At 37.1% G+C, this 26,634-nt stretch overlaps 1 protein-coding gene and 1 long non-coding RNA gene across 2 annotated transcripts; both read left to right on the top strand.

The window, feature by feature from the left end:
• The first annotated feature begins 12,962 nt into the window (after positions 1–12,962).
• LOC115928141 lies at positions 12,963–13,717 on the top strand. The gene is made up of 2 exons (XR_004065913.1): positions 12,963–13,073; positions 13,615–13,717. It is a non-coding gene; the product is annotated as an uncharacterized LOC115928141 (long non-coding RNA).
• Positions 13,718–13,719: 2 nt separating this feature from the next.
• On the top strand, positions 13,720–23,222 carry LOC105445291 (G-protein coupled receptor GRL101-like). Its single transcript, XM_030994329.1, has 10 exons — positions 13,720–13,738; positions 14,608–14,760; positions 15,156–15,272; positions 16,422–16,518; positions 18,902–18,973; positions 19,282–19,353; positions 20,059–20,139; positions 20,989–21,892; positions 22,377–22,518; positions 23,011–23,222. Exons 1-10 carry the CDS (start codon positions 13,720–13,722, stop codon positions 23,220–23,222), a joined length of 1,869 nt encoding a protein of 622 aa, XP_030850189.1.
• Positions 23,223–26,634: the final 3,412 nt, after the last annotated feature.

Raw genomic sequence — 26,634 nt, 5'->3', positions numbered from 1 at the left:
CTCGGAGAGGATTTAAGGCAGTCGATCTCCCGCTTACTTAAAATGATACACATGCTTTCCTAGCATTCAGGTAAAAACACCATCAAACAAAGCAACCATTCAGATGATCGAATGAAAATGATGACGAAATCTGTATTTAATAATATTTTCTATTCACCTTTAGTGCCAATTGTTCTCGATGTCAACGATGTCTATATGCTGGAATCTCCAACCTACCCGATGCCGTACGAAAACAACGTCTTCATTGAATGGAACATCGAAGTACCACCTGGTTTCGGTGTCCTCCTCCGGTTCATCAATTTTGGTTTGACGGATCAAGGAGACGTCCTGTCAGTTGGAAAGGGCAGTGATTCAAACGACACAAATAGTGTCGCGGGCAGATTCACAGGCCTTACTCCATCAGATTTCGTGGTTTGGTCAGACAGAGTCTGGATAAGGTTCATTTCTGATTCATCAGGAATAGGAGCCGGACTTGAAATCGAAATAAGACCTATCGAGGGAGAAGGTTTGTTCATCTTGCTCAGAGCTGCTTGTAACTATTGACAACATAGGGCCTTAATTATCTTGATAAGGATAAAATATCACATAGAATGACAACAATGTCTAAACATCATTGTAACTATTTTACAAGTTGCCCCTTTTTGAGGAAGCAAATAACATGAGCACTTCAGGCTTGCAAAGTTCAGTTTCTGAGCCGAATACACGTTTTGTTGGTGTCTTCATGTTGGTCACTAATATTGTAAGGAAGATGGCAGCCATCTCCAACAGGATGAATTAAATGTTTAAACATTGAGGCTATTCAAGAATATTTTTCTTTCTTCAAGAGGTAAAATTAAAACAGAAAAGACAAATAGGAAAACCAAGAAACGAGAGATCCATAAGTAATAGAAAACAGAAAAAGTTAGAAAATGTTGCAATCGACCACCGGACAAGTAAATAAAACAACAATGGTATATCATGACTTTCATTTTTGTGACTGGAAACCATTTTCACAGGTCATTGTCTCATCCCTCTTGGAATGGAGAATGGTTGGATACCCGATAACAGTCTCTCTGCGACCAGTCAAAGAGATAAGACACATAGCCCAAGTCAAGCTAGGCTTCATGGGACATCGTCATGGAAACCTGACCCGGATGTAGATGACTCTACCATTCTGGTAATGCCTACAGGAACCAAGTAGTCCCTGTTATAACTCTTTACAATATATATGCCACACATAATACCCCCTCCCCACTGAGCCACATTGCACATATTATGGGAAAGATATACTACAGGCTTCACGATGTATTAGTTCTTTCCAGGAGGAGATTAATTTATCCAGGGGAGTGTTTCACAAAGATCCTAAGTCGAACTTAACTCTAAGTTGGACTTAAAAGTTATGGAGAGCCATTTGTAGCCTTAAAAATAAAGTTCATTCAAAAGCGAAAATTCAAGTATATTAGACTTTTTATAAATTCCACATCAAGAACATGAAATCTCCCAGGATATTCGAAAATATGAATGATTTGAATCAACATTATTTATGCCTTTGACAATAACTTTTACAAAATATTTTAAAGGGTGCTAATGGCTTTCCAATTAATTTTTAAGTCCAACTTAGAGTTAAGTTCGACTTAGGGTCTTTGTGAAACACCCCCTGGTGTTAAAAGGGTTGTAATGGAGCTTATCAAAAGTGGAAAGGGATAATTTGCAAAGCCAGATGTACAAAGCAATCCTTCCGTCAATTATTGATGCCTATTATTTTCTGCAAAATTGCGCATGTGGCAAACAGTGACCGTGGAGAGAGGCGAAGAAGCAATCGATCATTTAAAGCTAAAGGCCAGTTTTGGAAACGCCCCCCCCCCCTCTCAAAAAATGAAATGTATGACTAATACATGATGATACAAATTTTGCCAAGAAACCGCCTACTAATTGATATATTTGGTAAATTATTATATCTATTTGGATCTGATAGATATTGCGCACGTGTTGCGTAGTCCCATATACATGTTTCTGTGTACAGTGCTTGTAAGTTTACCAAGGTTGGGTCAATTTTTATTTATTTATAATTTTGATGATTCCAGAACCTTGCAGTACACACCAATACTTATTTGCTAGATGATCAACCTGTTTTGATCAATTCCACATTTCTTTCACAATGCAATCGCATGACCATAACCGATCTCTATCTTTAATATTATTATCACCATAATTATTATCATATCATCATCATCATCGTCTTCTTTTGCTCCAGGTAAATTTTGACCAAGGTCACTACATCACGGGAATCCTCATCCAGGGCGGATTGGGGAGTGTAGGAACCTGGATTGAATCAATTCTCATCACTTTCGAGGATGAGAGTGCAGAGGTAAGGTGCCAAACTATTTAGATCAAGAAAGACAGAGAGACACAGAGAGACAGAGATAAAGAGGGGAAGAAAGTGAGATGGGGAAGAAAAGGAGAGTAGAAGTTGATAAAATGTCCTTCTAGTGTCTCCATGCTCACTCATTATCATGTAACATATTTACCTAAAAAATGAATTGACCTAGCTACGTCACTTCCGAACCAATTTCCGTTGCACACGAGGCGCTTTCATAAATGCTTTATACCTACGCTTATTTATCAAGCCCGGGGAAAGTAATTTGCCTATACGCCAGTACTTTAACTCAATTTTGTTACTGTTCAATTTTAGATTTCTGGAAGGGATTCGACCCCTATCAAGTTCTCATTAAGCCAAACCACTGTAGAACTTTTTGATGAAAAGGGCGATTTTCCCCCTTCTTTTTCTTCATATTACAGATACTTCATGGAATGTGGAACCCGGAGTCAGTGTCTCTCATTCTCTTTGTACGGCCTCGATTGACTAGTCACATTCGCATTACACCGTGGATCAAAGATCCTAATCTTCTGTCTCTGCGCTTCGAGATCCTTGGATGTCAAAGTGGTGGGCGAAATGTTTATCCTTTCGTTGATTTCGACATGTTTTTTTTCCGTCATTATCATACTTCTCCATTGACTTTTATCGTATCCCAAGTGGGCATGTGACCGTAACCCATGAGCTGAGACTACAAGGCAAAAAATATAGAATAGTTCCTGACCCCAATATCGTGCTAATGTTTGTGCGATAAGGCACACCATGAACTCAATGAAAGTCCGTGGGTACCAGTCAGTGGCGGGGTCAGTGGCCAGTACATAATCACACTTACATGTTTTAGGTGTCGGAAACAAAGAAAGGCCTGTTTCGGAAATCTAGTTTTACTCGTAATGTCATTCCGATTCAAGTTCGTTTTTTTCAGTTAATCCGTATCTCAATTCATATCATGATTAGTATGCATTCCTCTCTATAAGTAGTAAACAGGTTTTGAGCATTTTGCAACGTTTGCACTTTTAAAGAGAAGGTTCATTGATTTTTTTAAACTAACTTTATTGTCATTATTAGAAAGGTAAAAATTTGATTGGACAAGGTTATCAAAATTCAATGCTTAAAAACATTCGAAGTAAAGATTCTTATCAATTACAAAACGCCTAAATACAGCTCTGGCATAGCACACGTAAAGCTCCCCGAACGCTGCTGAGGTGTGTGACGTTACATGTTGAACATGATTTGCACAAGCAGACGATGTCCCGTGATAATGCCTGCTTTGTCATCTTCTCTTCAGTTATTTCTCTTACTTCACTACCGTCAGGCTAAATGTCTTATCTATCGTCTCACTCTTCATCCCGCGTATGGTATTATTTTGATGGGTATTTTTATGGTTCGTAGTATGAATTGTGCTTATAATTGTTGAAGATTATCCTTCTCACAAAATTTAGGGGTCATTACATTGCTACCGAAAGGGGGGTAAAATGGGAAATTTTTTAAAGAGAGTTGGAGACCTTATTGCCTTGTTAAACGTACTCTATACTATTTTATGGAGCTGTATTGATAATAGATTTTAAAAAGGTATTACCTTGTATAATACATCCAAATCAAACGGGGTTCCTTGCTGGACGTTTTATTGGTGAAAATGTAAAATTATTTAATTGCTTATGTAGATAAGGAATTTGATAGTGTTTCTCATGTGTTTTTGTTTAAGGTACTTCCCTTGTTTAATTTTGGTGACTCTTTTAGAAATGGATAAATGTATATAGCAATGCATACTCAAGTATTATGGTAAATAAACTATTAACTTCTAGATTCCCTATAGAAATAGGCTGTCGCCAAGGGGATCCTCTATCTTTATATTTGATTTTGATATGTGTTAAAATATATACGATTTTAAAGTTTTGTATGGAAAAATAAGCCTGATAAAATAAGCAGAAAAAAGTTGTTGGTCCATATGAAAAAGGTGACTTAAAAATGGTTCTGTAATATGTCTTCTTCTCCATTGATGCACAGGTTGTCATTTTGATCTTGGGCTGGCTTCAGGCATTCTGGCATTAGCAAATAATCAGATGCATGGAGCTCTCAACGAATCAGAGTCGGACTTTGAAAATCTGAGGCTTTGGCCTTTCGAGCACAGACCGTTGACAGGTTGGGGAGGGCGCTCTTCAAGCTATGATGGTGATTGGGTAGAAGTTTTCATTGGGAGCCGCACCATAGTTCAGGACGTCATCATTCAGCAGTGTGATGATGCACGGATTCTTTCGTTCAACCTGACGGCTTTGTCAGATGATGTCTCACACATATTTCAGTTCGTGAGTGCTTGATTATCTAGACATTTTCCAATAGGAAATCAATTCCAGAGAAAGGAGTTAAATGTTGCCGGAAATCACCTGTAGAAGTGGTTGTGTATCTTTTTGTTTTCCAATGAGGGGAATCTTGCTAAAAATTAAATCTCAAATTACTATAAACTTTACTTTAACATTTGGCTGATCGAGACAATTTGGGTAGGGGGGGGGGGCTTTATTAAGACCGAAATGAAAAAAAGAAAGTGTGTGGTGGTGGTGGGGTGCGTTATGTGATTCTATTTTTGGCGTGTCTCTGTATGGTATTTGATTTCCGCCTTATACCTACGTCTTCCTAGCCTCATTTTGTTCGGTGTGTTTTTGGAAGATGAAATGAATCCTCATTTTTATTTAGATGTATCAATTTGTCTCAATCTTCACTACATGTATAGGATATTTCAGATTGCGAGACGGCGATGTGTAAAGTATCTCTCCCAGAAAGAATCATAGCTACACGATACTGGGTACTACCAACTGACTGGAACGACAAATTGTGTTTCCGACTGGAGCTTATAGGATGTCATATAGTTGGTAAGAGTTTTACAGGTTTTTTGTTTATGCAAAATCGACTTTTCAACTTGTTTTCCCTTATTTGCAAGTTACGATGCACAATGTCTCTCACCTCTAATACACCCGTTGGACAAATAGAATCAATTAGATTGTGCCAGGTGCTGACGCAGTTTTTGTTTTGTTTGTTTGTTTGACTTGACTGCCTCGAAAGCAACCAGGGGACCGAACGCTTTAACTCTTTTCCGAAGGACTTGGTGATAAGGATTTAAGCCTTACCAAAGGCACTAGCGTATCCACTTGGTTTCGAATCCGGGAACTCCCGGTTTCGAGACCACTGCTCTACCAATGAACCATCGCGTCGCCATGTTACGTCAGATTTATGTAGAAAAAATGATGCCTCGTGTGCAAATGGTATTATCCTCTTCGATGTTCTCTTTTCGCAGACTGTGCGTCTCGATACTGCGAGGAGAACTGCTCATCGGCGTATCTTTCCCCTGAAGTAGCGACGGAAATAGCCTTGGACCAATCAAGAACATTCCCTCCTCGTGCTATGTGCCATCAGGAAATCAGATTGCCAGCAGGCCAATATGTGGTGTTCATTTTCCATGGATTTCAGGTATTTCAAGATTTTCATCTTTTCAAGCCTATCTGCACTAGTTTGGCCAGGAGGGATTAGATAGGTGGTCATCTCATCAACTCAGCTCTCAATTAACATAAGAAAAAGAGGATCATGGGGGACCAACGGGCACCGCTTTAGGCATTGTTTTCGATATAGAGGGAGCAAGTAGTGCGGTGGGGCTTTTAAAGCCATGTTTGGTGATATCCAATGTCTTACACATTACTTTAAACATGGTTCTTAAGTAAAGGTAGATGATAATTTTTTTCTCCAGATTTAAAGCAAATAATAAATATATTGTATCATCTTGTAAAATGTCAAATGAGATGAAGTTCCATTTCAACCGTCTTCATTAACGACAACAGCATGTCCTTTGTCGAGAGTATTTTTCCCGTGTATTTGATTATTTTGGGGGCAAGTCCAAGCTATTTTGTCTCATACTCAGGCCACATCTGAGATTTAGTAAATTCGCCAATAGCCCTATCTAGAAATTAGATCAGACCAAACACAACGTTACCTACACAGTTGGAATGATTTTTCTTATCTCTCGTCATAGAATGGCTGTGACAATATGCTTTATTTTTGATAGACAAGCTTCATATCTTATCAGAGCTTTAGAGATCAATGTCTAAGAATCTTTAGATTGATAAATTAAGTTCAGAGAACATTAAAACTTTATCTTTCAAGAATATATCATAGTGTCATGACTCAACCGCACTTGGTAACTTGAAATTGAACATGCCTAAATACCATAACTCTTTGGATTTTTCCTTCTGAAAAGTTCTAAAATGCAACTAAGTACTCAAGACACGAACAATTTCAAAAAAATGCTACGAAACATGTTTTTTTCTCCCTTCAAGCCTGAGATTGACAGGAGCGGGAAGTCGGATGGTAATCTCTCGATCAGTGACTCAGTCGGTGAGACGGAAGTGTCCTTTGACCTCAGTCACGTCCCATCTGTCTTTGTCTCATCATCTTCAAATCCATCAGTCACCTTATTGTCAGGATTGCTCACCGGGATCTCAAGCGCCATAGTTGTCTATGGTTCTGTAGGTATGTTGGCACTGCCGGACATTTCCTAAGGCTTTTAGTTATATACTGGGCCTTCTCACTTTGGAGAACCAAGATATTTGGATATGAACATCAAAAGCAAAAATATAAATGATCAAATTAGGCATGTTAATCGCATGACCTTTTGCTGGTTTCAAATATTGCACCTGCCGTCAGAAACTTCATTTTGGGAAAAACACAAAATTAAGATTAAGATTGAGAGCTAATATCGCGGAAATCTTAGGTAATATTACGCATATCCTTATGAAATGATGGGGAATTATGTTGGTTAAGGAGCTGTAAGATTTCATTTTGTTATTAACCTATACACAGTGAGAAAATCCCGAAGAAATTTTACTAGCGGCTTGATTCCCCCGAAAAATGTATTGACATACATTCTATTATGAACATTTATTGTAATTTACCTTTCCAGGTATACAAAAATTATATTCTTGTAGTGATTGTAAGTAATGACTTGAATTCTATTAAAGATAAACCCGGGTGTAGCGACAGAACTAAAGGTACATCTGAGGATTATTTCTCCTGCAAGCAAAGCTCTGGGTTTCTGATGTCTCCGGGCTACTTCGATTCATATCCTCCCGATCTGGACCTCTCCTGGGACATCGCCACCAAACCATGGACTCAGATCAGTCTGCACTTCGTCGAACTCGATGTCAAGTCCTTGGAAGAAGGATGCGATGAGGACTACGTGATCATTATGGATATATCATCTCAAAGTTCACTTGGGCGATTCTGCGATAAGAAGAAACCCTCTGGATTAGTTGTGTCGTCGTTGAACCGGATGGATATCAGGTTCCATTCTGACAGCATCGGAAGTGGTTACGGTTTCTTAGCTGAGTACTCGTCATATCTTCTTATTCCTGATGTGATCAACAGTAAAAACAGTAAGTTTTTCGGGGGGTCTAGATATTGTCCAGCGACTAACCTCAAAACTGATTCTTAATTTCATAGATTTTTTGTACGATCAACAAAAACAAAAAAGAAGATTCTTATATATAATACCTCGATCTTTAACAAAAATGGTACGAATGGTATTGGTAACATGACGAAGGAAGAGCTATGAGAAGAGACTCACAATCATTTGCTGATGGGTCCCCCAAATCGTTATCATTACCCCTTCTACTGGTTAAATAGTGCCTTGTCATAGTGACCCGGCGTGTGCCCCTGCGACACTTGCTCAAGGCTTTATTTAAAATGTTAGTAGTGAATCTTTTTGTGCGCCTTGAGTGCCATTATGGGCATATATTATTATGTGCGCTATACAAATCTTAAATTATTATTATTATTATTATTCACCAAAGATGTAGAGTGAGAGTTATGATTGCAACTCGGTTTTAGATTAGGTTTGTGGTCAGGACTAGGTGTAGCCTAATGCTTGGTCCAAGGTTGAGGTTAGGAACGTGTTTTGTGTAGGATGATGACCGCGGAGCAATTGTCACCGGAACAACCATTGTCATTTAACCAATTTCATCAAGGGCTTATGTGTTTTAACCGTTTGTTTTATAACTTTATATCTTGTTTTTTATTCAAAATATAGATGACACATGTCCTGAAGAATGGGATGTTTTCCAAGGCTCATGTTACCGGCTCTATATCAACTCAGAAGCACGTACATGGAACGAGGCAGAACTGGAATGCCAGGAGAACCCTAAGGGTCATCTAGTCAGCATTCGAGATCAAGACGAGATGGTCTTTCTACATTATATGATCTCTTCCCAATGGGAAGCGACAGAGACCGAGACGTATATAGGAAAGTATTGGTGTACCTAAAAGTGTCCAGTTTGCATGTGGCACTTTAACATTTAACACTCATTATACGGCTTTACGCAGGGTCGCATTGGGCAGCGTGACTCAGATCACGGTTGTTACTGATTGCGAAACTTTCTCGTAAACGGAGAGTATCCATTGTCCTCCAATAACGACCGTCTCTCTGACTGTTCAATTGACCCATCTTGACTCTTCGTGCATTGTGCAATTGCGAGCTCTTCAGGTATTAGAAAATTATTGTCAAGATTGTTGAAACATGGTCGTGCAAGCAGATCTTGCAAGAAGGGTCCCAAATGGATCAATCGTATTGCGTCTCTGCTGCTCAGATGATGTAAATGTCTTTATTTTATTACAGATTAGCAAAGCATTTTTCGTTTTAGGAGGCAAATCTATAAACCTATGAAAAAATTTAACGACTGAACCGTTTGCACATTTTGATCGTAGGTCTCGGCAGAAGAGATGAACGTGGAGTTTTCTATTGGAATGACGACACCCCTATGTCTTACACAGATTGGTACCATCCTCCTCAGTAAGTCACGTGATGGAAATTATTTTATCGCATTAATTTGTGATATTTTAAACCTTATTTTTTTCTTTTATAAATGTAATTTATAAAATTTCAATTATATAAAAATATTTGTGGCTTCTTTCTGACTTGTTTTTTCAATACGGATCGATCAATCGATCTTATTTACTGGGTGTAAGCCACTCATTTTTCTTGTATCCTGTTTAACAGCTAACTTTGGGAAATTTAGTACTTATTATTATCATCACAAAGTAAATATTAGTATTTATTTTCCTGAATTTTATTCATTTTCAGAATCATTCCTGTGATTCAGCTCAGTATTCTTTGTAGGATATAAGGATGACGTTTGAACAATTTTCTTGATTAGTCAGCGAAATAAAGTCTAAAGCGCATAACGAACCACGAGGTGCCGGTGTACCAAAGCATCCCATGTACACATTATTTGGAACAATAATCTTCTCGTATTGCTTCTTACATAATATATTGTTAGTAGAATCACGCAGAAATGTGTATTTTGGCACGTGCATGTTTTGATAAGTGGAAGATTTTAAAACCTATTTTCGTATTAAAAGTTGCATTCTAAAATTAGCTGATCGCTAGAATAACGGAATTATTAATTTGACTGCATTTCTATAAACCCCTAAAACATTGTATTTTTGTTTTAATTTGCAGAGGAACGGTAGGTAACAGGCAGCCTAATGGAGGTTTACTTGAAGCATGCACAATGCTAGTCTTCGATTCAGCCACTTCGACAGATCTGTCGACCAATCTCTGGCATGACGTAGCGTGTGCATCTCCTGAAACGAAGCAGTTCATATGTGAAACAGCAGCATCCGGAGCACTTGGTAAAGCGATTAAATCTAGTCATACATATATGCACCCTCACACACACCCACACCCAGCTCAGTATTCATATATGTAATGTACTTTACCAGAAAATGTATCAAAATGTATTAAACGTAAAATATCACATTCATGCACATGAATACGTATGTTTTAAAAGGTGAGATAGAAAACAATAAATCAATTATCAATTAATTACGGTGCTAATTAGTTCCATGTTTTGGAATGTGTATACAATATCAAAGATGGTGAAGACAAAATTAAGAAGAAAAGTTTCATGGTTTCAAAAGGGTATGAGTATGCTTATAAATAAAAGATACACTGAGACACCCACACACCCACCCAAACACATTTTTGTATGAACAAGACTTGACGCTTATTTGCGCAAAGCCTACGTATTGTTTCCATGCCACATTTTACATGCGGTACAGACTTTATTTTTAACATTTCTCTCTTTAAATTGATATTGCTGATGTACTTTGAAATACAGAATCTGAATGCTATAATAATTATTTTTACTTTGTTTACTATCATGTTTTTCACAGATCTATCAGGGGAATTACGAATAACTTTACCGTCAACAGGTAAAATACTTCTATATGCTTTTTTGTTCTTAGATAGCAAAAAATAGTCATATATGTTTAAATTACATTTGTGATCAATAATTTCGCACTTTCAATTGAAAGCCTTCAAGTGGAATGTGTGTAAAATAACAGAAGTGCTATAGTAAGAACAGTATATTGAATGATATACAACCCATTACGTATACTCATATTTGTAATACGTTTTGTTTTGTACTATTCTTTATGTGCAAATACATATATGCAAAATATTAATGTCACCTCTAAACCCCTGTCCTTTACACCAAACATAGACACCATGCTTTCGTAGTAGATCCGTCCAATTTACCTTGTTTACACTGCATTGACACGCATGTCACATCTTTACTACCGCGCCACTAATGTCCTGTGACAAGACATTGATCTACCTTTGCCACTCTCAACCCAGCTGATGTAAATGTAAAATAAGGAATTAATTACTTGGAATGCTAGAGCGCCGTAATAGCAGCACAGCTAAAGCCGGGGTAATAATCTCCAAGTTTGGAAGCGCTTAGTGATGTTAAAGAGGCATGTTCCCCGTATTCCAGAGGGCGTTCAAAATACGTACCCGCTGGCGGACGGTGCTAGCTGCCTATTGACACCAACAGAATACGGCTCTTACGCAGATGGCATGTTCCGAATGCCCGGACCGATTATCGCATACATGTGCCGAAGTAATGGCAATCGCAGTTCGGCTCTAAGATTCGGCTGCTGTTTCCGCCCACTTTCGTGACGTCGCGATCGTCAGCGATCAGCTGGCTTGGCGAAGGCAGGCCAGGCCGCGCGTACTTTGATTGACAGCTGTATGCAAATTAGAAGTCGATCTTCGGAACCAAGATGGCGATGACTAGAGCAGCGATAACTACACTGGCGGGAACGTGCCACTTTAATAAGCGCTATATTAAAACTGATTATTATTATTACTATTATTATTTTAACAGAAGCTTGTAAGTTAGCCATACTTACATGAAATTGAGTCATCTTCGTTATTACGTATCTCAAGTTCAATTGCACTGTTATGTCCGATAAAGTGAAAATAAACTTGTCACTCTATCAATTCATATAGACTCTGTCAGCAACTGCGGGACTGGACTTTTCCGATGTTCTGCGGGTGAATGCATCAGTAAGGCCCTTGTTTGCGATGGAGTACCGGACTGTTTATACGGGAGCGATGAAGATAGTTGTCAAGAAGGTATAGATCAAATCAAATCAATTCACTTATAAAATCCACGATCTCAAATTGTCATGACTCCATACATATACAATTATTATTGCTGTCTGTAATACTCCTCTGTGGTACGTTGCGGTGTACACAGGTTTTCATTATGACATTCACCACCTTATACGTAGTACCAGGAAGCACTAAAAACCATCAAGATCAGTATTTTAAAAGGAAGGAGCCCGGGGACAACTTAGGATAAGGATATCTAAAATGTATCCCTGGAGTCTAAACTCCTGTCTGTAAGAGTGTCGAAATATTGACACTCTTTCTTTCGCATTCATATTGAAATTTAGCACTGAAAGAAATTGATAATTGAGGAACAACGTCTGCAAAGAATTATCAAAAGTGAATGAGAATGATTACTCGATTTGAGGCAAAAGATATTTGACTGACTGATAATATTTTACTTTTTCTTTTCTGATTCAGTTTGTATTTCTGATCAGTTTCGATGCAGTGACGGGTCATGCATATCAATATCCTTCTATTGCGACTCCATCCCGCATTGCCAGGATAACTCGGATGAAAGCGAGTGTGGTAAGTGAGAAAATTTGTTTTTCTTTTAAGCCAAATTAATGTTCCCACACGCCGATTGTTATTATAATTATTATTATTATTAATTATGTGGTGGTGGTGGTTATTTTACCTGACTGCTAAGAAAGCATAAATGATTGTGGGTACGAAACCAGATGGCCGACGGCTTAAGGTCCTCTCCTAGGGACCTGGCAATGAGGATTAATGCAGCTTTATGCCTTACCAAAGGGCACTAGCCAATCGACTTGGTTTCGAACCCGGGTCACCGGATTACGAGACCACTCGATCTCGCTGTCAAAGCCTTTAGGTAAGATCTCCGCTTATATTAGGCCTTCTGTCGATCAAAAAAACATTAGGTCCAGTTCCCTTCCCAACAAAGTCATGTAAGAACATAGGACTGCCAGAGGTATAAAAGAATGCAAGCAATACCTGTCCGGTAAACCCGGGGTTGAAGGCTTAAGAAAAACAAAATCGCCTAATTGTTTTCAATCACGGAACGGGGGCGGTAACCACTATAATTTTCTTATAAAAATACAGCAACTACAGGTATAATTTAGATCGAATTTAACTTTGTTTTTCTTTCAGCCTTACCGCCTTGTACTGAAGATGAGTTTGCATGTGACAATGGTCAGTGTATACCAGTTGGCAAGAGATGTGATTTCATCAGCCATTGTTACGATGCATCAGATGAAGATGGATGTGGTAATAAATTATATTTCAAATAATAGGAATTTGTTGGTGACTCTCTGTAGCCATGCAGGCCCTATTTTATCACATTTATGTCAATCTGGTGTTAATTGGTTCTAGGTGTAGATACGATATTTTAAAGTTTTTAGTCTTTGGTCTTATTTGTCCGAAGTTCCCTATGATGGTGACAGGGGGCAGATCTTGTCAACTTCAAACTATTCTAACGACGTAAGGCAAAACTATTGTAATGCTGTAAAACTATTCTATTCTAGATAGTTGGGCAATTTTTTGGTCAACTTCAAACTATTCTATTTATAAGGGGAAGAATTCAAATTCTACCCTCCACACTTTTGTGGCACCATGAAGACCAGCAGCACAAATACAGTTGTAGCTGAAAATGGGCTACCAGCCGTATGTTGTCCTTTTCTCTCTGTATGATTACATTGTATGCATTTCATCTGATTTTATATTACGGAACAAACACATCAAAAACACTATCATAATAGAAGCCCAAGCACAATTTTATGCTATTCTATCCCCTTTTCCCCCGACACAGTGTTGGAGCTTTTTCATTCTGCCTTCCAGTGCTACGACGGTTCGCTTTTTCCAAGGCAGGTTCATTGTGATGGTGTGATCGACTGCATAGGAAATACGAACGAGGATGAATCCGAGTGTGGTGAGTATCACTCTGTGATCTCATGAGTTTTTGTCTGGGGCTATCGTTTTACCAAGCAATCTGCTTACAATGACACTCCTTCTTCCGCAAATAATTTTATAATGTGTTATAATGTTTGAGGAAATATAGTACTTGAGACGGTTTATCATTTCGTTTTGAAAATAACAGTTTATATATATGTAATTACTAATTTATGATTCATTGTCAGTAAAATACTTATTGTACTTTATATTACTGTTATCGAAAAACTGTAAACTTACATGAATGCAGAAGAAAATCAAATCAAATAAAATAAAATAAAATCACCAAACCCAATCCGAATTACTTCGACCCGGACAACTACTGAGTATTTAACCTGGTCAAAGAGTGTGGTTTTCATCTTAGATACAAACAAAAATCATCCAGATTCTAGTTGTAGAGTAAATAATTGTCTGCATTACTGATCAATGTTACATTTATATTGATCCTACTTGAAAATGTATTATAGGAGAGGCGAGATGGTCTTTAGATAAAGCATACTTTTCACCGTAATGACTTTCCCAAAGTTTTACCCTATTATAAAAATGATAGCCTACATTGTGCATCATTAGACTAATAGCCTGTACCGGTTTACTAACATATTAACATATTTATGTATGTTTCTTTCTTGGAGACCTTGTGACGAGTAATTCCTTTAACCTGTTATCAATGAATGAACTGCAATACTCGGAATCCAGTCTGCATACATTATTTTTGCTATGTCGGGCGAGCCTCGGGTAAGCTTTCAATTTGTCAAGAACACCCTTTGCTTAAAAAGTATGAACACATTTGAAAATGTTAAATTCGATTTATTGGCCCAATTAAATGTTTCGATTATCCACTTCTTTTGCACAGCTTATAGCACTTCGGGTGACGCCTGCGATTTGGCTACAGATATCACGTGCAGTAACGGAGCATGCGCGTCACACACAACACGGTGTCTTCATGAACTAGATGAATATGGCTTCTTCACCGGATGTCGTGACGTCACACATTTAAGAGCCTGTGGTAGGCGCCATTTTAATTTCAATGATGTTCAGTATTTACGAGTGTTAAAATGCTTAATCTAAACGCTTTATAATTTATTTTCCTTCGTTTTTGGCATCATGATAATTTTGTATTTAAGTTTAACGACGATTTTGAAGTTTATGGCTTTTTTTTATCAGTTTAATAAGAGTCATGGTTTTCAAGAGTTCATTTACAGCTGTAGTGAGAACTCAAATTCAGTTATGATGAATACAAGACAGATTAAGTAAAGGAAGAAGGGCTTCATGCTTTTTTTCACAGGAATTCACAGGTCATGTTTACACATTTTCATTGCTATTTGTGTCACACATATTATGCAACAGCGCATATCACACATTGTTCTCAATTAACATCCTTTAAATATTCATTTTGTACAGGTAATTTTGAGTGTCCAGAGTCATACCTGAAGTGCCCCTCTTCTTACTGCATCCCCCTCCGATATCGATGCGACGGAAAAATGGATTGCCCCTCCGGAGAAGATGAAGCCTTTTGCGGTGACTTTGGTTTAACGATTTTCATTAGATCAGATGGAGGGATTCAATTTATAATAAGATGTGTATACACTAGTCGATTGGGAATTTGAAAGAAATTCGCAGTAACAGAGCCACAGTTAAAGATTGCAGAAAGATATTGACATGTTGGGTTGAATGATGGCATTGAATTTGGGGTTCGAATTCGAGAACTTAAAGTTTTCTTTTAACCTTTAATTACGTCGTAGTTGTATAGCCCGAGCTCTAAGTATGTTGTGAAACCAGTTTTTTTAGGTCTATTCTTTGCTATTTTTTCAAATCAATTTAACAGTTTCTTAGGTCCATGAAAGAAAACGAAAAGAATGTTGAAGCCTTTGGTATTTGTATCCCATGATAAATGCTAGCTGGCACATGGAGATTAATTATGTGGCATATAAAGAGTTAATGTATTTTTCTGTTTTATATCTCCGAATTACACCCCTGCATAAATCGAACGTAGATGAGTATGAGTGCCCGGGTGGATCATACCGATGTCATAGGCAACACTATTGTATCGCTCTTGATCACGTGTGCGATAAAAACATACACTGTCCCGAACAAGACGATGAGGAATTCTGTGGTATGTTATATTTATTATTTTGGTGGTAATTACACAAATGAACATATGGTATCATCCATACTTCTGTACAGCACATTACTTGTAATTTGTATGGTATTACATTAGGCTTGTGTACATTGAAGTTACAAATTCAAACCACTTGATCTTTCAACAACGATATAACAACAGCATCAACGACAGAATAAATCAATAAATCAGTGAATATTGATCAAGTAGTATTGATTCGGGTAAAGTAGTCAATGTGGTAAAAAAAAAATGCCTTGCAGTACATTAAAAACTTACATCACTACACACACAAAAAAACTCTTAAAAGAAAATGAAAATTTGTTAATGTTGGCATGATTGGTATAAAAAAAAGAAAGAATGGTAGTATACACGATTCGTTTAATGTGTAAAAAATACCACGACATAGTCAAGTAAGATACTGCCATTACATTATACTTTTAATAATAGAATGACAATATAAATTTACATTTTCAGGAAATAGTAAATTAACTTCATTACTTGTATTTTGAATTAACATGTTAATGGAGTGGATTTTGTTTTTCCAAAAGGTCAATGCCCCCAAGGCTGTGAGTGTGATGCTCTATCCTACTCCTGTCGCCCGGACCAGGTGGATCTAAGGCTCCTTCCCCGCCAGCTCAGAAAATTGTAAATAATTTATAATATTAATATACAGTCAAACCTGTCTATAGCGACCGCCCAAGGGAAACACAAAAAGTGGTCTTAGTAGATAGGTTCCTTTAGTACATGTTTCAATGAGAAACTATTTTCAAGGGAAACAAAAAACATGGTCTTTATAGACAGGTAGTCAATTAAGCAGGTTTGACTGTATTTCACTTGATTTTATTTACAAGGTTATGCACTTAAGTACACGCAATTGTGGTAGGTAATATTTGAACTGATTTATTTGTCTGAAAAGATGAAATGTTAAAATGTATGGTTTATGAGCAGTTATAAAACACTAATAATAATATGTCTTGTTTACCCAGGGTAGTCTCATCATTCGTACTGTTTTTCCTGAGGGCCCTGCAATCATATTATTACCCCGGTCATCGGATTCAGGCTTACCCGCACACAATGTATGCTCATTCTCCACTCCCTCGGGAGCATTCCAGCTAGGCGTCATTTTTAAATGCGCACACTTGCTAATCTAAGCACATTAGCTTTCGCATCCTACCGGGTACCCATTTAACACCTGGGTGGAGAGTGGCAAATGTAGATCGATGTCTTGCCAAAGAACATAAGTGCCGCGTTGGGACTTGTCACAGTCCAGTGTCATATCCACTCGTCCACGACACCTCTACAACATATCAAATAAATGCTTAAACAACTCTTTCATAAAAATGAACTGATTTGATTTGACTCGGAGCTTATTGCTTTATGTTAAGCATGAAGACAAATCTGATGAAACCTAGTGTGTGTTTTTTTTTTTAATTCATTCCATGTCGGTGTCCATTTTTTAAAGTGCTGGTGTACTCAGGCATTGGAACAAAATACGTTTAGTCCATAAACTCTCCCTGTTTGTGCAGTGTAGACTCATCCATGTACCAATCATCTTCTTTAGATCTCTGATCTGTGACGAACTAGATGGACCGTGCAATTCATCCTTAAGTATTGTGACGAATGATGACATCACAGAAGGGACTAGTTATCAACTCATGCCCCTGATGATGCCCTATTTGATTTCTTTGTAAGTATCTGTTTGATTTTGTTTATAATTGATTTTTCTTTTGTGTATAAGTGTTTTAGGTTATTTTTTCTTAAACTTAAGCAAATGATTTCCAGTGGGTCTGGGCCAAACCAAATCCACCTCGATTCCAATACGAACGATTCTTGGTCACTGCTGGTATAACCTTTTTTGTTCGGTCTGTGGGCGATCTCGTTGGTGTAACTGAGGTATCTTATATTCCGGATTATATAAATATTTTTGTATAATTTCTTTTAAAATTATAATTATTACTTTTTACTGTTACGATAATATTAATATTGTTATTATTATCATTATTGTTATTACTATCATTATTACTATTATAATCATAATTTTTGTTGCTAGTATATAAAACCAATATCACAACGAAAATGCATTGCGAAGCAATGTGCGATATGTCATTTCCTGTTCTTTTTTGTTTTAGAGACTTAATGACGATACAAAAAGAGCGTAACTACTTTCGTTTATGGTTTGGTTTACCAGCCCGATACAGAAAATTGGACATACCGGTTTTATTTTGTGAATTAATTACAGGTGCTTGGAAGCATCTTCTCTGGAAGAAATTCAACAAGGTTCATTTCTGGAAAACAAAAATCTTTTGAATTTGTGAGTATGTAGGCCTACCTTTACGACCCTGTGTATTGTGTACTAGAGGTTTTATTTCTAGTGAGAAGTTCGCTTTAGAGCCATAGTAGTGCTCCTAATGAATTTCCGGGTAATGATCGATAAATCTACCGGATATGCAGGAGGCAAATGGTATGCCAGAATCCTTGTTAACATACAGCCGCCAAGTTTTAGTGTATTTAGAATGACTACATTTCAAGAAATACAATATTAAAATATATGTCAGTGTGTTACATTATGGCTACATGGACGATTCTCCAAATATATAAATACAGCATGTTATGGCCAATATGTTTAATATGTTGGTCACACTGGAAACTAGGAGAACGAATGTACGTACTGTGGTCACTAGAAGACCCCACAGTGTGGTAAAAATGAATGTGACCACTCTGGCCATTGGAAAACTGGAATGTAGATACCACAGTGTGATGAGAATGAACACTGTGGCCACTAAGAGAATCATGAATTGGCACGGGCCCGTTGTTTGAAGTATGACCTGGGGGGTGTTTTATAAAGCTGTTCGTAAAGTCATGCGTAACTTTACGAACAGCTTTGTGAAACACCCCCAGAGTTGATTCGGAACACATCCAAAGTGGCAAAGTAAACTCGGCAACATTAGGTAAAGTTTATCAACCGTTATGCTGAGATATATGTATCAATGTATGTACCATTGTGTTTTAATTTTTTATTTCATTATAGGAATCTGGCGAGGAACAGTATTCGCAGTCTTTTTCGAAGTACTTTTGATGGTCTCCATCGTATGAAAACGCTGTAAGTATCTGCCTGTGAACTCAAATGTTAAGCGAGATGCAAACCTATAGGATATCACTTTATTATTAACAATATAGCTTCAAAGCTCTCACTCCCACGTTTTGACTTGGATGTATTTTCTCCTTTGATCTCAATGAAGTCCAGTTACACAAGACTCCGATAAAGCTTTATTGAGAGCAGGAAACATAGCTTCTACATTTGATTTGATTTCATACAGTAAAATCATTGTCTGTGCTTTGTAATTTGATTATTAGTAGAAGCGGCTTATGATAAATAGACTGCAATCTATTTGTATTAATCTCTTTTAGAAACCTTTCAGGAAATCCTCTCACAGTTGTCGAGGCGGGAGCATTCGGGAATCTTACCCTTCTTCAAGAATTGTGAGGACCGTAATTTGATTAAATACTACTTAACGTAAATTTATCCTAATGTAACCTATTTCTATCGATATAGTATTAAAATAATATAACAATTAGCATAAATAATTAGGTCTCATTAACCCAGGGGGCCAAATCATTATTTATACTGCTCTTCCTGTTGACTCTGCAATTTTCAATACCCCAGTTATTGCCAAGTAGCCATTAACACCTGGGTGGATAGTGGCAAATGTGGATTAATGTCTTGCGAAAGGACGTTAGATTCGGGCTTGGATTCGATTCTTCTACCAATGAAGAGCCAACTTGAAGTGAATCGACCACTATACCACAGCATATACATCGCAAATTATTACTTGGTTGACCGCGTTTATGTCTCCAAGATAGAATATTGCCATAATAATTACAAACGCTTACTACTTGTACACTAAAAACCTGTGTAACTTTCCAGAAATCAAATCAAAGGCAAGTTTAATACCTTATTGTGTACTCCATAGAAATCATGCTCTTATTACATAGTAATTACATAGTAAATACATAGTATTTACTTAGTAAATACATACTGAATGCGTAGTCTGGCATCATTATCGTGTTCGTATACGATTCAATAAGCGATGACCTAGGCTATATTGCAACTGCTTGAGGTTGACGTTTTGTCTTTTCGATCGTGTTAAACGAATAAACATGATGATTTTACGGATTTCTTTGCAGGGATCTTCGTGGGACCGCCATCACCGTTACAACAGACACGGGACGTGATGTGTTCCACGGATTGGGGAACCTACGGAAAATGTTCGTTTAAAAAAAAATCTAATATAAATAAACTAGTTAGACCGTACCATGATTGCACCAAAAAAAACAGAAATGATAAAACCAAGGAATTGAATGCGTTGTAGCCAATGATAATTTCATGTAACATTTTTGACAATTTGATAGCAGTTTGAAAAAAGTTTGGTCCCGAGGAAACTGTTTGGAAACGTCGAAAATTCGAGCTGTGACATAACATTTTTATTTGCTAAAGTGAATCAGGTACATGCCTCTTGGCTTATTATTTCTGTGCAATGCTTGTACATATGGCCCAGTCACATTCATACAACAAAACCTATCCGAAATCATTGGAGATCAAAGGCAATTCTGTATACGTAGCCTAAAAGATAAAGATATAGTTCGTGTTTGGATTTCTATAATAACGTTCCTTTCCCCCTGTATACTTATATTTTCATACTCCAGACTCTTCCAGAAACAGAGCTATTTTGTCATGTTACTAACTGCTTCTTCAGTAGACTGAAAATAAGCCAATATTCAACTAAAATTACTATTGTTATAGGAAACTGTTTACGCAAGAAAAGGTTACGTATCAGAATACTTTTGAGGTAATGGATGTAAGACTTGTCATCTTTCCTCATCATCTTTTGATTTTTACTTAAATGAAAGTTATAGTTAATAGTCAAAATTATCATAATAAACATGTACAAACAAGGATAATAATGCGATTATGAATTTGCTAAAGATGCCTCAATCTACTAGGGTCCTAGTAAATTTGACGTAGTTTTATTTCATGTTTACTATACTTGCAATACCTTTCAAGTCATCATGTTATTGATTCTAAACATAAACCATATATCATATTTATTTCAATAGACATGCTGATCGTTACGTCTTTTGTTGTCTCGCTGGATTGGTGGATTCGGTCGGATGCAATGCACCACGTGATCAATTCTCATCATGCGAAGAACTCATGGCCAATGGAGTTCTACGGATTTTCATCTGGATTCTAGGAGGCAGTGCTTTCATCGGAAACGGGTTCGTCTTCGCATACAGGGTATTCAACCAAAAGAAAGACAGAAAAACCATTGTTCAGTCCAGTTTCATCACGAATTTGGCCGTTTCTGATTTTATGATGGGTCTGTACATGATCACAATTGCATCTGCAGATATCTACTACAGAGGAAACTATGCCTTGCATGCTGATGAATGGCAGTCTAGCGCCCTCTGCAAGGTGGCGGGGATGCTTTCGGTCATATCAAGTGAGGCTTCTGTCATGTTTATCATGATGATCAGTGTTGACCGGTGTATTCACATCCTTCTCCCCTTCAAACAAGGACTCCATCTTTCTCCCACGGCTGCTCGATGTTCTCAGCTAATCATCTGGTGCATCGGGACTCTGGTTAGCGTCCTACCTGTGGTAATCCCAGCGTACAGCAAAGGTAACTTCTACGGACAGTCCGGGGTCTGTTTGGCCCTGCCTCTGACGGTTGATCGTCCTGCAGGATGGCATTACTCAATCTCCTTGTTCATTGGAGCCAATTTTGTAGCCTTCCTTGTGACTCTGCTCTGTTACCTGGCCATGTACATCCGCTATCAACAGTCCAAACAGATGCTTGCTCAGACAGGTAAAGGTTCCAGAGATGACAAAAGACTGACTGAAGATATCAAGTTGGCTTGGAAGATGTCACTGATTGTCGGAACGGATCTTATTTGCTGGTTCCCGATCATCGTCATGGGTCTCTTATCAGCGGCAGGGGAACTTACTATATCGGCTCAGGTGAATATACCCACAAAATTATATGTAACTATTACATTACATACACAAAACAAATTCAGAAACACTAACTGTTACTGTTTTCTGGCTGAGTGGAATGCAAATATCTCCTTTTCGGTAATGAGTGCATTTCTTTCATATATTACAGACTTTCCATGGTACGAGGCTGCAGATATAAGAAAGGTGTTCAATAAGTTATTTGGTTCCGGTAAAAATGATGCTCCAAAACTTTGACCTTGGTTCCATAATCACCATTCATTACCACAATCGAACACAGATTAATATATATTTGTTAAATTAAATTAGCAGATGAGCGAGTGCATTCAAATTTGTTTATTTATTTTCATACAAAATCATTGTTGAAATGTGATATTATTTTATTTTGCTCTCGGCTTGTCTCGGAGCTTGTCTTTCCATTGAATTCGATTATTCGATGATTGATCCTTAATTGCTGAAAGTGTCTTCTTCTCTTTTATTCTTTTGATAGGTGTATGCCTGGACTGCTGTTTTCGTCCTCCCTGTCAACTCGTCTCTCAACCCTTACCTCTATACACTCTCTAGTTTGCATGGGAAGAAACAGAAGGTCAAGAAATCTGCCGAGTCAGCTACAGAAGAAAATAAAACGATGGGTACGCCATATTGCGTTACTAAAACGTTTTGGCCAATCAACAATATTACGGAGACAGCCATTTTTGGAGGTGAACTTTACGATACAAGTTCTGCATGAACTATCAGTGATGGAATTGTGGTAAATGTTCACCGGATCCCAAGATCTCTGAATCTCTATCTCTCTTTACTCCGAGACTCTCTCTCAAAGAGTTTTCATTCAATACTTCACATAGGGTTTTCCAGCGTTTCATATTTGAATTTAATATCCACAAACGCGATTGCAAATACTTTCACACCATCAACCTAAGACAATATCAATATCCTTGTGCATCACCTGTTGCAATGTGCGAATATGACAGTGATATATTACGTAATATGATTTCTATAGGCAGTACAATAGTATATTGCAATTGCTCGTAAGTTGATTTCTTGAACGTCTATACAATCGTGTTCACATGTACGTAACTTTTTTTTAAATTCAACGCTCGTTGTCTCCTTTTTGTAAAATGTAGAGAGCAGCTTTGGGGATGGAGACGGCTGTTCTACGGCTGAAGCTACTAATCGGCCCGTCCTGGTAGCGCAGCACCTTGAACACTGGTTAAAAAGTGTATCTCGTGACTTGACCCGACAAGAACTTGAGGTCATCCGACGAGACATTAACCAATCACATGCTCTCTTGAGAAACGCTGGCAACACCGTGGATGGATGTTTAAAGAATATGTAGTTCACATAGTGAGTAAAGTACAGTATTATATCTAGAATTGTTGATATCATCAATTAATTAATCATCAGATTTTGATCAAGAATAGTGTGGTTTCACCTACTTTATGCTATTCTCCCACAAATTTATTTGAAGAAACAATGTCAATCTCTAACGAAGGCCTGCTTTGACATACTAGTAGAAAAATATCTTGTTTCCATTAAAACTGAGCAAAATTTAGTGCAATTTTCCATCATAAAATCCATCATCCTCTTGGCCATGCTAGTTGAGATAAATAAAATTCACCGTCGGCCTCTTGATTTCACATCCAAATTATACGATTATCGTAACTTCGATTTTGATATTTACAAAGTAAAATAGATAGTCACAATGACTTTGACTTTGAATAACCGTAAGAAAGTGATGATTTAAACAAAAATCCATAGAAAACTATTTGCTATCATTGTTGCGTGCGTAATTTTATTTATTCATTTTTAAAAAAAATTTTAATCAAACGCAGTCGACATTTTAAGTTTCTCTACATGAATCACGCATTGTAATGCTCCAAAGATGAGCCTGGAACCTCACGTCTTATAATATCATAAATTATAAAGTATACCCACATACATAAACCAACACAACATTAAAGATAAACTTGAGTTCTGGTTTTAAAAAAAAAATTCTCACAGAATCAAACGAAAGTTTATACACTGATTGTTCAAGATTACAAATAAATGTCATTTGCCAAACAACTTTGGTAGAAAATGTATACTGGCTGAGTAATGAGCATAGAAAGATAAGGAAATCAAGATACCAACACCATGTAAGTAGTCCCATATACATCTTTCTGTGTACAGTGCTTGTTACTACCAAGACTGGGCCAAATTTATTATGATTTTGATGACTTAGAACCTCGCAGTACACACCAATACTTACATGCTACATGATCATCTTTTTCTGATCCATTCCACATCTTTTCTTTCACTATGCAATCGCATGACCAGAACTCAACTTTATCTTTAACACACACACATAATTAAAATGCAAATTCTAGGCCTATAATCTTACTTGATATGGATAACACACATTGAGATATTTACATTATAATGAATACTAGGCTAACAATATCTCCTAATAAAAAGCACAACTTACCAATTCGTGTTATTTATATTGTAAAAAATTATCATTGTATTAATCATCATGACTGTTGATTTCAATTGATTTTCATTTCATAGGATGGAGCTAGTAGAATCCAGAAGGCCTTTGTGATTTTGGATCCTCCAACGTTCAATTTGAAATCGGATGAGCAATGCAACGATGTACCTAACCAGGCCGAAATCAATCTCTCTAAGATTATGGGGTTACTCCATGAAATACACGAGTTGAAGTATTAAATGTGTGTGTGTATATATATATATATATACACACACCAGAACATGGCTATAGCCCTCGAGACCGAAATCCCGACACACCGTCTAGCAGGAATTCAATACAAGAATTATCCGATTGTTCACGAGACCGGCGCACATCGAGACTGACAGCCCAAGAGACCGATACGTCAGTTTTGAGGTCCTTCTAACAATTTATTTACTGAAAGTTCTTGGGACAAGAATTTGTCATTACATCGTGGGCTTTTGGTCTTGTAAGCAGTTTATTTTTGAAGTCCTGACAAATGAAATATGTATATATATGATTAATTAACGGGGGTTCCCTCTATTATTTCCATTGTATCATGCTTTGGAGTCATGCACCCTTTAAAGGGACTTGTTACCATTGTTCACATGAGAAAAAGTGGTGCTAAGGTAGACACTTCAATGCTAGATGTACAATTAAAGATAATCTGAAACTGAAAGTCTGAGTTAAAACGGACCATTATTAATGAAAACCGATTGGGAAAACCTGATCTGATCGATTCCTGAATTCTCCCAACTACATTATTATAATTTAATTGAATTTATACGAATGTAAATCGTCACAAAGCAATGAATTGGCTCTATATACCATTCCAAACATTTGAGTGTTGAAACATTTTTTAAAGCCTGTTTTAAGTCTTGGAAAACGGTTGGAAAAATTAAAAAATTGGTTGGGATAAAAATACTGTTAGAGGGTGTACAGTGACGCCATAAAGAAAACCATAAATATCTTTGCGGTTTGAGAGTGTTTTCAGGATGTTTTGCATGTTAGAGGGTTAGTACGGTAGAAGGAATATAATAAGTAACATTTCATACACGAACTACGCAGTTTTTTCATCTACCTTCAACAATGTTAACGGTTCACTTTAAGAACAAATTATTCAAATAACGAAAAGAAAACAAATTGTATGCCATATTTCTTTATAATCATGCTTAATCTTGAAATGAAAATTTAAGTTAAAACTACAGTTAAAGACCGTGTGCATGAGGAGGCAAGGAGGGGAAAGACTCGCTAAGTCTTCATTTGTTTGGTACAATCTTTGAAAGATTGAGAATCGTGGTTTCCCTTCAAAGTTATAATTCATACATTGTTTGACCTTTTTTATAATCCTGTTGGAAAATTTAATAACTAATGGTAGCTGAGCAAAGAATGGTTGCTATTCTTTTCTGTGTAGTAGCAAATTTAGAAATATGGGGATTTTTTTAGTAGAGCAATTGTAAATATAATTGTCACTGATCTATCATCTCACTTGTGTTTTAGTAATGTTGTTGATTGTGAAACTAAACAAACATTTGATTTAAGCTGACAAAGAGTCATTGCATCTTTTGCATTATTTAGTGTATCATTTGATGTCAGAATCGGTTTCTAGTTTCTGATAGGCAATGATTGACCACTTGGATAAATTATTTGTTTACTACATGATAATAATAATAATATAATAAATATTCAGTTCTTGTATAGCGCATATCACATTATAACGTCTCTATGCGCTTCCAAAGAGCTTTGGAAATTATTACCCCGGCTTTAGCATGGCTGCCATTACGGCGCTCTAGCATTTCAAGGAATTAATTCCTGCCAGGTACCCATTGACCTTGATTTACATTGATTTATGGAATTATTAGATGTTTTATCGATGTATGTATTTGATTTATTATCGTTCGGGTAAGTGATCTAATGAATAAATGTTTGTTTTATTAACTGAATGGGTAACACATTCGTTGATTTTCATGATCGTCTAACGACGTGACTGGCAGTTGATACCTTTCTTTTATCGTGAATTAAATCGCACAGTTGCATTTCTTCTGTGTTTCAAATCCATTGCTGGTTTTATGGTATTAAACAACATTTAATACCAACATTATTAATCATATCGCAGCTACTATACAAAATATTCTCTTCTGTGCTTGAACAAGAGAAACTTTCCAAAATGCTTGTGTTATACTGTTTACGGGCTCAGTAACCTTCTATTGAATATCATGTCCAGTGATGATATGAATTGTGTATACGTTTATTATCAAATACT

Source organism: Strongylocentrotus purpuratus, unplaced genomic scaffold, assembly GCF_000002235.5.
Source record: "Strongylocentrotus purpuratus isolate Spur 01 unplaced genomic scaffold, Spur_5.0 spur5_scaffold_21, whole genome shotgun sequence".
NCBI lineage: Eukaryota > Metazoa > Echinodermata > Echinoidea > Camarodonta > Strongylocentrotidae > Strongylocentrotus > Strongylocentrotus purpuratus.
The sequence above is the reverse complement of the archived record's forward strand: the minus strand, read 5'-3'. Positions and strand labels throughout refer to the sequence as shown.

Excerpts from the sequence above, each read along its gene's own strand:
- LOC105445291 (XM_030994329.1), top strand. Across the intron at positions 14,761-15,155 it reads CACACATTTAAGAGCCTGTG|GTAATTTTGAGTGTCCAGAG; the intron begins GTAGGCGCCATT and ends CATTTTGTACAG. Across the intron at positions 19,354-20,058 it reads CTTACCCTTCTTCAAGAATT|GGATCTTCGTGGGACCGCCA; the intron begins GTGAGGACCGTA and ends ATTTCTTTGCAG.